At 37.6% G+C, this 17,775-nt stretch overlaps 1 protein-coding gene across 1 annotated transcript in view; it reads right to left on the bottom strand.

Annotated features, from left to right (window-relative positions):
• EXOC2 (exocyst complex component 2) overlaps nucleotides 1-17,775 on the bottom strand; it is a gene marked incomplete at its 5' end in the record, with an annotated part of 102,134 nt that overhangs the window by 59,823 nt on the left and 24,536 nt on the right. Inside the window, 3 exons of the mRNA XM_010144523.1 lie at nucleotides 2,429-2,554; nucleotides 14,144-14,262; nucleotides 17,227-17,329. Of these exons, the coding sequence (XP_010142825.1) occupies nucleotides 2,429-2,554; nucleotides 14,144-14,262; nucleotides 17,227-17,329 (348 nt within the window). The remainder of the gene's footprint in view (nucleotides 1-2,428; nucleotides 2,555-14,143; nucleotides 14,263-17,226; nucleotides 17,330-17,775) is intronic.

Below are 17,775 nucleotides of genomic sequence, written 5' to 3'. Positions count from 1 at the left end.
GTTTGGGGGCTCTGGGATAAAAATTTAAAAACCCAAAAAATTTAAAAAAAAAAAAAAAAAAAAAAAAATCACAGTGGAAGCCCAAAATTTGGAAAGAGACTCCAACATAAGTAACTCTGCTGATAGTGGTGCATCTATTTAGGAAGCATGAAAATTTCAAAGTTCAACTAGCAAAGCTCATGGTGAGGACACAGACAGGATATCAGAGCAGTACTTTTGCCAGCTTGGTTTAGACTGTCAGAGAACTGGTCTAGACCCAGTAGCAGAAAACCTGATCTTTTTAACATTAGCTGTGACTATGCCAGGAAGCTGTGCCAACACTGTTGTAGCAACAGAGGCCCTGTGACGCCAACAGACCCCAAGTTCCAACCAAAATATTTCAGCTCCTTCGAGAAACCATTTCATCTTTGCCAAAAGCTCCAGCACCAGCCCAAGGTTATAACCAGGGACGTCTGTTCCTAACGGGAAACACGCTGGCAAGATTTACTTTATGCATGAAATTTTTTCCCTCCAGGAAGCATGCTTTTAGTCATGAGCCTGCAGACAGCAGATATTTATTACAATAAGCTACTGCACGTCAAGTCAAAAGGACATTCTGGCCATAAATTTAGGATAATTTGATTTTGTTGCTAGAAAAAGCTCCAATCAATATTAAAGCAGAAATTTTCTTTTATTCCATTATTACCTGTGCTATAAAATCCTACAGATGAAACTAGAGCTATCGTTTACATATCCTCACGAACATACACTCAGCAAGAGCTGAATGATATTTCTTGCAGTTTCTAATTCAAAGTAATTTATTCTCATAGACAATCACTGGCAATCACACTGGGGGTAAAAAAAAATACCACACCAAAACACGAAAAAACCTCAGAGATGCCATTCCTTAAACTTTCTAAAAAACCCCCAAAGATGCACAAGCAACCTGAAAAGAGCACATCACGGCATATTTGGAATGGTGCTCTTGCACAGGTAGCATAAATGCTTTGCTTGCTTTGGCTTGCCACTCAGAAGAGCAAGGATGGTAAAGCTTTCCACTGTTCCTAAGCTTGCAGCGGGCATCTGCACCGAAGAACCACTGAACTCAGCTCAGAGGCAACTCATTCTAACTCTGGGGTTGGGCTCCTAAGGTATTACGATGAACCGATCCTCCAGTTTTCCTTTGGATCTTGGTTTAATCTGCTGACTATGGAATCTGCAAAGCTTGCTGAAGTCTTTTCCAGTTTGCAAAAAGTTATGGATCCATAATTGAGACTCTAAAAGCAAAGATAACTGATTGAATTGAAACTGCCTTCTGTAGATGCAACCGTTTAAGCAGACACACATGCAAAAGAATTCAAACAAGAGAAAAATAAACTGGATTTTGGATGTTGCTTGCTACATAAGTGTGGCACGTGTATTAGTAGATGGTATCCAACAGAAACCAGCAATTTACTGTTTTGCTCTGTAACGCTTGTTAATCAACTTCATGCAAGGCTTTGGGCCGAGAAGGGACAAGCGTAGCAGTAACACAGTAATGTGATTACTTGGTATACACAGATATTCTGATGAGTCTGTGTAAATTGTATCTTGAAATACAAACATTCATCCTCAAACTGTGACACAATTTTGTTGTCCTGCACGTGAAGATACACTGTGGCGACACAAGAATATACAATTCTCATTATTCTTCATTTCATGTTCTTGAAATATTCCCTTCATTCCTTGCTCAAAAACCCACCGGATACTTATAGGTGGTTTTTCAAGGAGGTGCACAGAAATGAGAGATGAGCAGCATCAAAGTAGACAAAAGCCAGGAAGTTCTTAATAAAAAACTCACTTCCTGCAAAAAGTTATTTCTGTAAGAAATGACCTATCCTGTGAAAAACATGTTTTCTGTCTCCTGTGATGTCACCATTGGCAGAATCTTGAGATGAAGTTCTTTGAACAAGGGTGTTGAAGACACTTAGTGACACACAAAAGCTCATCTGGTTGTGGACACACTACTCAAGCTTAGTCACACGCTCTTGTTTCCCTTTCTCAGTTTACAGAATTAGAGAACAAGGACCTGATATGTGAAGTCACAGAAGGAGCAAATGCAAGGAGAGTCGTCTTAGCAAACGCACGCAAAAGGTGTTAACAGCAGCAAAGGGTGGTAGGCAGTAGGTAGTTATGCATACCAAAAAAACGTATTCTGGTTTTGTAGATACAGACTCTTATCACCGTATCTATATTTTAAGAAGGAGATTTCAGTTATGAACTGCTCTTTGGTTGCAAAAAAGATAGAGGACCCCTTTAGTAAGCAATGGTAACACATGAGAAGAAAGAATTTTATTTGGTAACAAACCAAAACGAAACAGAGAATGCAGGTTTCTGGTTTTTTTCACTACACCACACACTGGACATAGGGAACTGTTGCTTTGTTTTTCCAAATAAAGCAGACACCTACCATCATCACGGCCAGACTGAAAGCTGCTGCCCCTTTTCAACGAAGCAGTTTGACTGAGATGGCTAACTGGTGACGGACGCACATCACTGTCCAGGTCTAACATGGGGCTATGGAGCAATGAGTTGCCTAGGGAAAGGGGGTGGGGAAAAAAAAAAAGCTATAATGAATTTGCGTATCAGTTGACATGAAACTGTATGCTGTATGTGGAATTCTAATTTAATTCTGAAGTGACACAAAAGTTATCTAGCAAAAATATTCTTAATTTTGCTTATTTAGACTGTCTGTTCATCTACATCAATGCAATTCAGTAACACCACTATTGACAACTGCAGCAAAGGCAAAACCACAAGTACCACGTGGCAAATACCATTCCTTGGTCCGTATGTTTCTCTGTTTTTACTTTAATTAATGCCTTACAATTAGTTGCTTGAAAGTCATGGATAAATATGTATTCAAGCCATTAGTGACATGCCTCATTTTTTTTGTGGTGGACATCTAAGTATACTTTTCAACAGTTTCTTGTACCTTCAGCTGAAGTAGTTAAGGGCAGAATGTTCAACTGCCTCTTAGCTCTGCAGAGTTCAGGTAGAAAGAATCCATCCATCATGAAGCAGATGAACTAACGACATTGTACGCGTGTGCATGTCTGTAAAATATCCCACACTTCTACACATCCACAAACAGACAACATATTTCCCAGCGAACCAGTAACTGTTACCAAATGATTATTTTTTTCTTTGGGTGCCTGTCCTTATGTAGGTCATTATTAGCAGGTCCTGAGCAATGATCTAATCTGATGGAGGTGGATACTTGCAGTCTAATGTACATTTCGGATAACAACCATATCCTAATGAGCAGACCATGATGATTTCTTAACGCACTGCAGTACTGCCAATATTTCTCTTAAACTGCTGCTTCATGCAGCAATACAGGTACATTTCTGAAAGTAACCATCAAAAATTATTTCAGCATTGATGAACTGAGCTGTAACAGCTAAAATGAAATTAGTCACAATTCACAGAATTGTAGAGCAGGTTAGAAGGGACCTCCAAAGATCATCTGGTCCAATCTTTCGCGGGAAAAGGAGCCTAGGTGAGATTATCCAGCACCCTGTCCAGTCGAGTCCTGAAAACCTCCAGCAATGGGAGGTCACGTCCCTGGGGAGGTTAGTTCCAGTGACTGAGTTTTCTCATGGTAAAAAACCCGTCTGTCTTACATCAAAAATGAAACCTCTCCTAGTAATTCATGCTGAATTTTGTAGTGAGAATCTGTGTTTGAGTTTATAGCACTAGATCTTTTTTATCGATACCTACATTCACTTAAAATAACAGGAAGGACATGTAGTAAGAGCACCAGCTGCAACATCGCAATACTCAGATGCAAGAGCAACACAAAGTAAAAAGGATGTGAAGAATATTTATTCTGAATTTATGTTGCTGTCAGACCAGTATGGAAGCAAAGATACACACAGTCACTTTACTTCAACAGCTTGGGCTTAAAAAGCAGTATGAAGTATAGTGAAAGTTCTCGCAGACTTTCAACACGTGATGGTATTGTGTTTTAGTCCCTTTTGTAAGAAGTTCTTCCTCCCATAATTCTTTGATGGCTTTTAAAGAGATTTCCTGTGGCCTTTCACTGTGGTCTCACCAAGACATTGTCATTACTGAGCTGTCAGTCAGTTCCTCCATTCATCTTATTACTGTTCACGTTATAAAACACCTAAGTAAAGAGATCCATTTGCTATGTAGTTCACAACCACGACAGACACAGTGCATTAACTGATTTGGTTAACCCATCTGTGCTACCTTTAGCCTGTACCATGATTCTGTTGACTATTTAAATTCTACATGACTTACTAGAAACAACTAATCTTTACGACACCTTTAAAATTGATGAGTCTTCAGCAATATGGACTCCGCTACAGTGATGTAGGCATATTATCCACCAAGAAGTTCTACAATGAGTTTGAACAAGAATTTGGGCAAAGACTTTTCGGTCTGTATGAACTAAAAATACAGAATAATAAGGAAAAAAATCTGAAGCTCTCAGAAGCTTTTAGAGTAGGCCTGTGTGCTGCAAGTGGAGACAGTTAATTATGGACACGTGCTATGCAACCAGCCACGTAACAGAGATCTGTGGAAGGTCACAGATCATTGGCATCTGTGATTTAAACACCTATGACTTCTAAAACATAACTTATTACAAATGCACAACATTAACTTCTCCAAAAACATTCCAATGAGCCTGCACAATGAACTAAGCAACAACAAAAGTCTTTCTCTGCAGATTAAAAAAGTGCACATTCGACACCTTACAGAGACTCTACACAGGATAAAGAAAATTGTATAGAAGACCCTGAGGAATTTCAAATGCCTCACAAATGTCTTGGGCTCCCGTAAGAATTTCAGACTCTAGATATCTGCATTTTATTTGGGTGGAAAAAAATGTATGCCAAGGACAAATTGGACTTGTCAGAGGCATTGCTAGTTAAAACATATACTAGAAAAACCGCAGCATAATAAAAAAAGTGCAGCAACGTTATCTTCACAAAAACTGCAGTTAATAAAAACCACGATACACCAAAACTTTCCTCTTTGGTGTCTCTGCATAGAATTTACGCTCTCACCCTTCAAACACCTTGTTAATTTCTTGAAAACAGATGGTTTCTAAAACTGACAGTGACAATTAAACCCCAGAATTAAGACAGACACACACACACCAAAACATCTTAATGAGAATTAGTTCAATTAAAACCATTTGCCTGAGGTAGCTGAAAACCTGAAAACTCTGTATTGCCGCCGATACACTAACCCCACACCACCCAAATGGTTTATATATTCACCAGTAACAGAAAACACTTAAAGAATACTCTCTTGTTCCACCAGAAAAACCACATCATCAGTTTGCAGCCATACCAGGAAAAGAAAGTTTAACATGAACTAATTTCTTAATTGGTTGTCTAGCATTACAAGCAAGTATAACACAGCAGCAGGGAACTACAACGGCATATACACCCTCAGGACTAATAAACATCTGGACTACATTAGCGAAGCTGATTTTGCTTTCACTCGACCAGAAGATAGCGCTTGAAGACTGCACACTACTGCATAAATCTTGTAAAAAAGTGAGAGTTAACTTGCAAACAATTTTTCTCCCATACCAACTCATTCCCTCTCTCGAGCCAACAGCTTAAATTTAGCAGCATAATGTAATACAATGAATTAATATTAGTATGGACCGTAGACGATAATATTTATAACGCTAAATAAACTGCCGAAATAACAATTTACTGCCTATTCATTATTTGATTTGTGTACTACTTCTACATTCCTACATCCTGAACACAGAACAGCAAAAATCTAAAGTTTCAAGAAATTAACTTTTTGCTGAGCTGACAGGTTTTAAGATGCTGTATAAACAGCATGAACAACATGTACGTGGCAGATCCTTACTTTTAAAAAATATATACTGCATCTTTGAAGTTACAGAAGTATTTTTTTTCCAAAACACAGCATCTGCACAGACCATATCTGTCAGTGACTCCAGTGCCAAGTATATATTTAACCAAGGAAACACAGTAAAAATAAATGTACTACGTTCTCTTCTAGCAAACAGACACGACAAACTAGAAGTACAATTAAAGCCTTCTTACATTTACAACTGTAAAATCTAAGAAGATCAAGTAAGAAGTGTTAAGGATCTTAACATTGCTTTACACCTTTTTTAAAAAAAGGATTTTACTGGGTTTCAACTTTTTGTGCACATTTTTAAAGGCATGTAGAATGAAATAAAAACTGATACTGTGTCAAAAATGACGAGTTTAATGTTTTTTGCAGACCTCTTCTGTTCTAAGGCAGCAAGATCTCACCAAAACAAGTATCTGGAAAAAAAGAAGTGCTATGTTTTTTGAGGTTATTTAATTTGTGCTCTGACTTTCTGTAAATCAAAAGTCACCTGTGCTGACTTCTAACTCTGGGTTTTCTCTAAGTTTATCAGTACTGGAGGTGCCACAGGGTACTTACGTGGCTCATCTGCGTACCCACGTACATCTTTCGAGACATTACTTGCAGACAGCACGTTGCTGCGTTAGTGTAAAAGACGACTAACATGAATTTGACTAAAAGAGATTTAATAGGATCTGCAAACCAGTGAATTACTTAAATCTTTAAAAGCAGCTTTACCTTCTTATTTCAAAACTACTACCAAACCAAGCATAAAAATTGTTCTGCAATATCCATTTCTCCACGATGCTGCTTGGTTCTTCCCCCCCCCCTCACAGTCTGACAGGTGGGGGTTTCTCACGGGTTTCATGCATCTCTCGCCTCCTTTCTGTAACCTAGCCTCAGCCACTCTGCAATTCCGCCACCATTGCTTACGTGATGTTCAGCTAAAGCTTTTTATGAAAATGTTGATCAGGGGATCCCATAATATCAGCAGTTTTTGCACTGACAAAGAAAATCGTTCACAAGGGGCCAACCTCAGGCTGTGATTTTCCACAGTAAGTCAAATATCAGTCATTACGCAGACCTGCTTATGTACAGCACACATATAAGCAAGATTAAATTTTTTAAAAAGAAGTTCCTACAGATGTGCAACCAGGTGAATGTGGTTACTGTATTCTTTCATCCATTATGTATCTCACAGCGGTTTTTCTCACAGGCTACAATAGTGGGAGAAGGCTGATCTATAGCCTCTGGACTCTCTGAAGGGCAGCAGACTTCCTTACCACCCTTAAACACCTTTGAACATTTTTTCCTGTGCACAGCGGGCCCTTGTCCTGTGCTACAGCCTGACCACCCACTGCTGCTTGTTGACCAAACACACAGTGCCTGGAGCCCGCACTGACACAACCAGGATAAGATTCCTTTCAAGGACACCGCACTGAGAATTTCAGTTTGTCTAGGCAAGAAATTATGCGAGCAGAAGAAATTACCACAAAATTAACCTGATCAAGAGATGAATGACTGCATTTTATTGCTTTCCCTGAACACTTTTTTCTTTATAACAATTACATTTATTAGGAATCTGACATTTTTAGATGATCAAGAAGAAAATGGATTTATTTCTAGCAGAGAGATGAGTGTCTAAGATTCAAATCGCTACACTTTATGGAAAAAACATTTTTGGAATACATTTAAAATGAATACTTTTAAAAATAATTGTTATGCAAAATACATTTCTACTGAAACTCTTTCTCAATTTACCACAAAAAGGATAGTTGGGCCGATTATTTCTAGTAGTGTTATGAGTATTTCACAGCCTAAGGATAAGCCTTATTGTCAGTCCTGCAGGCCAAAAAATACGGAAGCAAGAGCCAAACACTTCAAGTTAACCACATAAACAAAAATTACGTCACTTTACTAGCACTAGTAAAATGCACCAGTGGACGTTAAGTTCTTCAGCAACTTTGAAAACAACCCTCTTTTTTACTTAATTGCCCGAATAAGGACTTAAACGACTATAGCAGGCACCAAAATACAATCCAGGCCACAGAAGAGTTTCACTTTATCTTCAGTGGTACTAGCCTTTTCAATTTTGATTTTAAACTACCTGTGTACTGCTTTTTAATCACATATTTATAATACTCCAAATATTAAAGTATTATATACAACAAGAATGCTCCCTGCACTTCTGAATATCTCAGATCTACTAAAAATTTCAAGTTACAGCAATGTTATAGATACAGGTGGTAAAAGACGAAAACAAATCTGGCGTCAAATTTGTTACTGATTAATTTTTTTTTCCTTTTTTTAATTAATAACCCATTAAGGGTTTGCTTGACATCTGCTGTCAAAAGGGTATTTCTGCTACGGACAGGGGATGTGGTTTAAACATGAAATGGCTCCCAGCTGTAAGACGTCTTCTTCCAGATGTACAGTAAGCAAAAGCAATGGAAGAGAACCAGCTGCTAGGATAACAAATTGAAAAGGCCCTTTTGACACAAGCCTTGCCGGTCTGTCTGATCTAACAAAGATGGATCATTCATTGCAAGGTGAATAGAATCTCAGTGTGGCACAGATGAGAAATGTGGCCTAGGCATCCATCTCTCCCCTTCACACTAGGCACACAGCTGCTGCTACTCTGGCACAGAAAAGCCCTGAACAGTTTGTTAAAGCATCTGGAGAGCTGTGCATCATACTATGAGTGCTGCAAAAATTATTTTTTTTCCATCAATAAGAACTACAACAAAAATCACAACGATTGAACTATTATACTCCTGTTTTGAGAGCTGTCTCCATCTTGGGAACTTCAACAGGTTGTACACTATATATTTTGCAGTCCAAAGGGCAGAAGAAAGCTCACAGTAACTGTGTTACTGTTTCCACTTTCAGTTTTAGTTTCTAAAAGATATTAACGAATAGATTATTTGCAATAATGCTACATACTATCTCAGAATGACGTGTTAAGAAATGAAGACTTTTCCAGTCGGTCTGACAATCATTAGGTTAGAGTCCCTACTCATTTTAGCTCAAAGGATCACGAAACCTACTAAGCCACTACTAAAGTCTAAGCAAATAACCATTGGCCACACAGAAAACAGTCTTAACCTCCATAGCTTCTTTCCCTGATACTCACAGTAAGAATCCCATTGCTTAACTCATTTTGGCTCTCTGCCCAGTGCCCAAGGCAAATTTTAAACTAAACCTTATTTATTTACATTTATTTTCATGTCATTTTACGTCATTATATCCCTTATGTTTCCTGTACTCCAACAAGTCTGGGAAGCATAAACCATAGCAAAAAATTACAATTACGCACTAATAAAAGGGGAATTACCAAGTAAAGTTAAAAGTTACAAATAGGCAAGATCTTAATTGAAGGAAACCATTTACTATCCAGGTACCAGGTTTGAAAGTCCCTAGACTTCTACAAATCCTAAGTTCAAAGTACAGAAGCAGCAATTCAGACTTTAGCCAACAGAAGGCATAAAACACCAACACAATTCAGTTTATCATTCAACCATCTCTTGCTAGAGATTTCAGAAATACTGTTTTGAGTGAGCATAGTGCTCTTCCATGTTAGGCTTTACATTCACAGCCTTCAAAACTCCTGTCCGTTCAGTCTCGTGGATCTCCCTCTCTCTAACACATCTACACACTAAGTAACAGCAGCACACTGGCTTTATCTACTTCGGGTCCTTCCAGTGGGCAGCCGTAGCGGGGTGTGGTCAGATTTATAAAAGAAATCCATCAATGCTTCAGGAAATAACTTCATAACCACACAAAAAAGGTTTCAAAAACAATAAAAGAGCACAACTGCTTATTCCATTGGTAAGGCAGATATGTTATATAGAAAACATTAGAAGTTAATAAATCCATATATTTACAAGCATTACTACATCAGCAGAGCTAGAGCTCCAGCCAGTTGCTTGAGGCCCCATGTCTATAGCCGGACCTTTAATGGAAGACCGATCATCAGAGAAGCAGGAGAATGGCTTAATGTAAGCACACGGGCACAGGATGATTTGGGCATCCCTCGTACTGCCTCATGCTTCAACTCTTACTTTGGCTCTGCTGTTTGGTCTCTTTGTCCTGGCTGCTCACACGTCAGAGCTGGAGAAATTTTGATCTGCTCTCCTATATACATGTTCAGTCATTCCCAAAAACACGTGGGCTTGAATTCCAACAGTTTCTCCTGTTAGGAACATCATCTGCCTTCATTTTTTACCTCACAAATGAGGAAGGTCTGCTATGGGTACCCAGAGTAACAGACAGATAGGCTAAAGGCAACGATGGGTGAGTAACAACAGCCATATCTGAGCACATAATTAAACATTCATCTACATAACTCAAGTGTAACCAACAAACCAACAGGATTCTTCAGATTGAGGGGCAACAGTATGTTAATACACATACAGAGATATTCCTTAAGGGACGTACACTCCAAAATGCTGCCATAAAGCACTTCAAATATAGGACTTGAGAAAATTCTCCATCCTACTTGTACCCACTGAAATAAATGCAACCAATTATCCAAAGATCAGACTACTGTATCTTTTATGATTAATAATTTTCTATATAAAATGAAAGGAAGCATCCAACTGAATAATTTGCTGTTGGTAGTTCTCAGCAGTTAAATCACACTGCCAAATTATCTGACAAAGCTTAGGACAGATACACCTTTCAGTTTTTGGAAACATCAACACAAGCTGAATTAACTGAAAACGGACAGTATTTGAAACCCACAGGACTTCTGCTAACCCCTGAAGTAAATTCCAGGAGAGAACTACCGAGACCATTACAGCCCTGTAAACAGTTTCATCTTTCAGGCTGCTTCACAGGTTGTACTATGCTATGATATTTCACAGTTCTAGGACATACAACAGAGTATTTCTACAAAATGGAGATAATCTCTAGCAATATCCAAGCACAGAGGGTTTTGGGGTTTTTTTAACTTTTCATGTCATAGTACTACTGAGAGTGAAGGAATCACACTTAGATCAAAAATACATATTTAGATAAAAAACCAAATAAACATGTATTTAAATACCCCTCTAACACACAATTTTCTGACATCATGTTCAATCAGAATGTATATTATTAGCTCACTTCACTCTTCAACTATGATTCGGAGAGCTTTGCACGTACAGATATTAACAAGAGTGCAATCATCAGACGAAGATGAAGAACCTACAGAATACGTGAAACCATAGATTTACTTCTTGTCAATATTGGGGATTTGTCCTGAATGCCATTACTAGCAGCCTGGATGAGGTGATACATCACTAAATCTCTTAAGGAAGATAGGAGAAGATGCTATTTCTCTATAAGAAAATGAAGTTTTTTAAGTTGCAATGACTGAAGGGTGAGCCTCCTAGTAGTGTGGAGACAACTGGAACAATTTCATCCCACAGAGTACACTGTTGACTTGTCATATCAGTGACTCAGTTTGGAGCAAGTTCTCCTTAGAATTCACTTAGGACTGGTTTTTAGCTTGTTCAGCTAATAATTGCAACGTTAACCTTCTCTTCCTGAGCACATCACGGCAGGCAAATATATTCTTGGAGATATTTACTGTTTCACAACCAGCTACAAAAATCCTGTCCAGAATGTCTAACAGAGTATTCAAAAAAGACTTTTCTAGGCAAGAAAAGCAAAGGCTTTAATCTAATTCCAAATCCATTTCAGGTATTAAAATTCATGTGTAACGACTCTCAGAGAACAGCTCTGTTTTGAAAACTAATAAAATAACAGTAAAATGCTTTGGCACAAATTCAGTTGACAGTTGAAAAATGGTGCACAGATGCAAAAATAGATAAAAACTGCTATGAAGGTTTAAGTTTGCTATGCTGAAATGTTTTGACTCAGTCTGAACCCACAGATTCACAGTCAGCAGAAGAACTAAGCTGAGAATAGCCAGATACTGTTTGTATGTTCAAGGTGGAACTGTAACCGCTGTCTGCTTATTCCAGCATACACAATATGAAAAGTGCCATCTGCTAGAAACAACATCTATTGTCTCTGCTGAAAAGTGAGACCTGGAAGAAGTTTTAATGCCCTTTCAATTGGAATATCAAGCATATTGCTTCAAATGCTTGATATACAAAAGAATCCTTTTTGGAAGCATGTTTTAGAATGGAGGAGCTTAATGTTTGCAAATTTATTAATATTTTCCCTTAAAAATAAGACTGTGAATTTATGAACAAATAAACCGCATTTCCAACTTGTTTAAGTTGATTAGTTTCCTCAACATTCTGCATAACCAATTTGGTATCTATGAGTAAAAATTCACACTTTTCCTGTTTGAAAAGCATACATCTACTAAAGCAGATTAAAATACATTCCATGTCTCTGATCGCAATGAGCATTGTTCTACTTGGCAGTTAAACCTATTCTTCTGAGTTCTTTTTTCCTTCTCTTGTTTGGTGTATGCCAAAATTAAAGATCTATGGAAAGGAAAAATCACATTTAGCAACCTTCCTTTGTCCCACTAAGTGAGAAATTCCAACGAGGATCAATATCTGAGTATTTTACAATCTGTACAAAAACTACATCAGTAAGAACCACATAAGAGGCTGGAAGAAAACTCCTGAAATTCAATTGTTATCTTTAATAAAGGCGGTAATATAATATATTTGTTTTGTACACTAAATATTAACTATTCACACATGCATTTACTGGGCATTCAAGTTATTTAAATTCCCTCTTCTGTGAGCCAAATGTTAGCATATGATATGCAAATGTTAGCATATGATACGCTAACATAACAGCCCCTTTGATATTAAGGTTGAGGTAAGCAGATTTGTTGCAAGAAAAACACCAAAGAGGTTGAGATTTTCAAGACAAGCCTAGGAATTTACACACATTTTCTATTACTGGAGCCTGCACACCAAAATTACATAGACTACAAACCCAAAAAAAGTTTCAAGCCCTTCGTATCTTCATGCTCCTATTTTTCCAGCTAAGAATCTGAGAAATAGCTATATAATATTTTGCAAGTGAGAGGAGAAAAGGAAAGCTCAGAATTGTGAGCCATGGCTGTTTTTACAAGTGAGGTCTGCTCCTAACAGCTGTATGGTGCAGGGGTGGTAGTGTCTTAGGGGTCTGACAAGGCGGGAAGATGGGGAGGTTTTAAAAAAGTTCTAACTTTTGTCCATGAGGTCAAAAACCAGCCTGGTGTTCCAGCTGGTCCCACAGCACTTCACACTATGTTGTGGAGCAAAGACGGTTTGTGCATGCTTTAAGCTAAAACTTAGTGACATCGCTGCCCTACGCAATGCACCTTATGAACTCTATACCCTCTGGCTAAAAGCAGGTTTAAGCCTCCTGCAGCAATTTTACAGCACATTTCTGCAGCAGCTCCAACTCAGAATAGAGCATGTTATCTGGTCTGGGATACTCATGTACTAACACTAAGCATGGCAGTTACCAAGAGAGGCCAGATTCCAATATGCCTACTCACTTCAGAAAGAGCAAACTTAGTAATACTTCTTGAGGAACAAGGCACTACTTGTCATTTTCTAATTTGAAAATCCAAGTTTCCAATTTTACTACTGGAAATGCCAGGCCAATAGCCTCTCACCCGTTTTCTTTGAAAATCCACTAACGTGATGGATGGTGTTAATTGGCAGCTAAGTTGCTCCACACCTGAAAGCAATACCTACGCATTTCTCTGAGCAGCAGCACTGGCAAAGACAAAGACAGAATACAACTAATATTCACACTGATCTTAACGTAACATTGTCTAAACATCCCTTTTGTCCAGCTCACAGGTCTGTGCCCGAACAGCGTAATCTGAATTTGGAAAGTGCACACAAAGGAAGAACATGAGAACATGGTATTACCATTCACTGCATATCAAGGAATTACACGTTACTCTGCTATGCCCCAGTACCCTGTATATCCATATACTAACAGCATATCTTGTGACAGAAAGAAATCTAACTGGCAGATTCAGACAACAATCCAAACTGCAAGTGACCTCAAAGAAATATTTCAAGATGACAGTAAACTTCAGATAAATGATTGAAATTTAATGCTTTTCCCCGCGTAAAGAGCTTAAAGTTCTAAGTTAAACAAAAACTCCAACTGCTGTTTTGTTTTTATAACAGAATAAAGCAAAAAAATACAAGTCAGTATTCAAACTTTGTAAAAAGCTATCAAAATTGATGGGGAAAAAACCCCCAAATATCATTTGTACTCTAAAACTTGTCAAATAAAAGGCAATGCCAAATTCCTAAATGTCATATATATATATAACAAAAAAAATCCTTGCCTTTTTGCTCTTTAACGTAGCTCTCCTTACAGTTGTGCATGAGCTGCAGAATCCACTGATGCTGAGCACCAATGCACTGCCAAGCAGGGTCCCCAGGCGCATGAAGATCAGAAAGATATCTGTAAAATCCAGTCCAAAAATCACAGCTCTGACTTGACACACTGAAAGCCTCATTGAAACAGACCAAAGATGTACTCAGAAATACTGGGGTATTTTATTTCTAACATAATTTTAAAAATTCAGGAGTAGTTACTAAAGTATGCTCATACCCAATGCAAACACAAGCTTTTCATTCTTCCTTCCTCATTAAGTGAAACAAAATTCCATAAAAAAAAACCTTGTAGAAATAAACAAAACCATATATATTTAATATCACATTAATACATATTTTCAGTTGTGCCTGGTAAAGTACTTGAGAAACCAAGCTCTTTATCCACCAAGGCTGCAGATCAGTACTTCATGTTTCACTCAGAATCAGTGATGACATCTCAAGTACATAAAACACAGTATTTTTTTCCCACTTTATATGTCCTGATTGTATCATCATGTAACTTAACAAGTACATACAGAAGGAATTAGGTTTTGGTGGCTCATTAATTTTAGTACACACGTGCACAAACAAATGCAAAGCAAGCTCTTCGAGGTTTTGTTTATTTGTTTGGTTTGTTTTCTTTTCAATCACATTAGGATGCGCACACAGACTGGAAAATAAAAGTGGGAGGGAGATAATGAAAAGGATTGGGCCTTCTAAAACACGGAACCAAAGCACCCTCTAGTCTTTAGGGACAGAGGAGCATTAGAAGCCAGCTGCTGTGATTTCGAAGTGAACACAGAAGTAATACAGTCTAACATGGCATTCAAGCCTATGACGTATTCTTGAAAGAGTATTTTCAAAAAGCAGTAGCTACTCTACTGTTCAACGCACTCCACTGCATTCTGTATTAATGAGACTTAGGACCGATTAAAAAATTAAAGATGCTCAGGGTGAAGTATGCTGATTTATTATCTTAAGCAGTGCAGGGAGTGTTTAACTCCATTCTCCAAAGCTGTACCACTACAATAATACCTAATGTTAATCACGACTGTGCTGCAAAATCCTATCTCCTTTGAGAACTGTCTGCAGCACTTGAACAAAAAATAAACCATCAAAGTAGGATTGGTTGAATTGATATGAATATTACACAACCAACCATTTTGACAGGGTGACATTTATAAATTACAAACTCAAGTCCTTCCTCAGTGTTAAGGGGGACTTTAGTCTTTGCTTAGACTCAGAAAAAAAAAAAAGCCAGTGGTCTTGGAAAAATACATCTACTTGGCTGTTAAGTGATATGGTAAACTATTTCTGAACAGTGCAAAATAATTATCAGTGTAAATACCATAATACAATGAAAAGAAAATATGACTTGAAGCCTAATGATAAACATTGAATATCTGAGGGTGAAAACCACTTGCTCAGCCTTAGACATTGGAGACATACAAAAGAAATATAACAAGAAAAAAACTCATAAAATTAGCAGGTTTTATGCAAATAATTTTACAATTGGGATTTTGGTATTTTCCTCTTAGTTGAAGCTCTCTGAAGAAAGCTTTCTCCACACCTTGCCTCCAGAAAATTCACACTACTGTAACCACATTAGCATATCTAGAGCAGTGAAACTAATTTATTCACTTTGTATGCTGGGATTCCGTTAATTTACTAGAACTAAGTTATTCCATATTTGTCCACTCCCTGCTCTCCTTCATTATACCATTCTACATGTGGAATACATTTGGTGGTTACATTTACACAGTCTGCTTTAATGTAGGCAAGGGGCTAGAGAAAAATTATAGCAAAAAACCCCAAACACTACCCCAGAATCAAATACATATACAACTCCGATTCTTCCAAAGAATCCTTAAAAGACGTCTGAAGACTTGGCTTAGATGAAGAAGCTGCTCCTTAAGGTTTTCAAGACCGACATGCAAAGGAAACAGTGGTGCCTTCTTCAGAAACACAAAATGCTTAACTGTTCATGTTAAAAGGCAATTCCAAAAATAAGCAATATTTATATAACACCTGGAAGAATGAGAAGCACTCTACATAAATGTACACTGATCATAAACTAACCTGATGTAAAGGAAGCTAAGATACCAACACCGCACTTTGTCCTGTGCTACTGGGCCTGGTGAGCACACAAAACATTGAAGACCTCACACAGGATTCAGAATTTTAAGATGCTTCTCACACTGCGCATTTGGTCTACACCAATTAAGATAACGGAAAAAAGCACTGAGAATGTCAAGCCACGCTAGCAGCCCTAGCAACGTCTGAAACTCAAAAGCTTTCTAAGTAAAGCCATCAAACGTTTCAAAGCATTCTAAAGTTTGGCCGACCGTAAAGCAGGTTAAGGTCTACCAGCAGAAGAAGGTCCAACCAACTGGTTTGTGCCTCAACAGACCTCAACATCAGCTTTGTGAATGGCAGAAAAATCTAGGAATCTCAGTGAAAACTGGGGAACTGGTTCATGTTCATGCAATATAAAGAAACTACACTATTTTGACTACTAATGTAGTGAAAGAGCCAAACCCAAATTTAAATGACATTCTGGGTTGAAACCTTCCTATTAACTGACTGAGGATGATTCCATTTCAACACCAAGTCAAGCTGAAGTGTGAGACGAGTTAATAACGAATCTGTTTTGAGATCTGCAATCTCAAATGATCTGAGAGATCATTTCAAAAAGCTTGCAATAAGATGACTTAGAGAAAGCAACAGAACCTAAACATACCTTAAAGATAAAAAAAAAAAAAAAAAAAAAAAAAAAAAAAAAAAAAAAAAAAAAAAAATCAAATTCCATCTCAATTACCCTTCATTAAATTGTTCTCATTCTTAACTGTTTTTCAGTCGCTCAATAAACAATCAAGTACCAAACCATCGCCATTATTTATACAATCACGATATCCAAAATACTCCACTTACCCTACTTGGTTTTAAAAGCAGTATTTAAACCATAGTAAAAATATTCGCTACCCTGTTTAGAAACCATTTAAATACAGACCTAATGCCACATGCCAGATGATGACACTAGCCACATGATTACCTTATGTAACGTTTCTGATCATGCAATGTTGAGGGAGTTTCAAGCAGCTTATCCAACAGAAGTTCTCGTAAAGCTTCAATTCTGGTTTCAACTTCAGCATAATCTAGGAGTAAGGAGAGGAAATAAATCCAATATGTGCCTTCAGCAGTGGTATGAACTGAAAATTAGGTTGTTTTTCTAGGAACACCAGACACTTCTCTGGTTAATGTGGAAATCAATATAACTCATTTCATAACAAGCCACATCTGAAAATTTTGTATACGACAGTTCTACAAAACCAGAAAACTGGACTTTGAAGTCTTTCCAACAATATGCCAGTGGGAGATACCCAAAGTCGCATTTTAATTACCTGTAACATTTTTTATATCAAGTTATTACAAAGCTTCAATAAATAAATAAAATTGGCTGTGAATTCACATTTTGTAGTATATACCTCACTCAGAAAACTTGCCAGAAATATTGGTTACTGTAATTGGTTCCTATAAATCCATAATTTTTATGGATTAAAATCCATATAAAATTCACATGAAGCTCTTTAAACTACTATGT

This window comes from Buceros rhinoceros, unplaced genomic scaffold (assembly GCF_000710305.1).
Source record: "Buceros rhinoceros silvestris isolate BGI_N320 unplaced genomic scaffold, ASM71030v1 scaffold10771, whole genome shotgun sequence".
Lineage (NCBI taxonomy): Eukaryota > Metazoa > Chordata > Aves > Bucerotiformes > Bucerotidae > Buceros > Buceros rhinoceros.
This window is presented reverse-complemented; position numbering and strand designations above follow the sequence as displayed.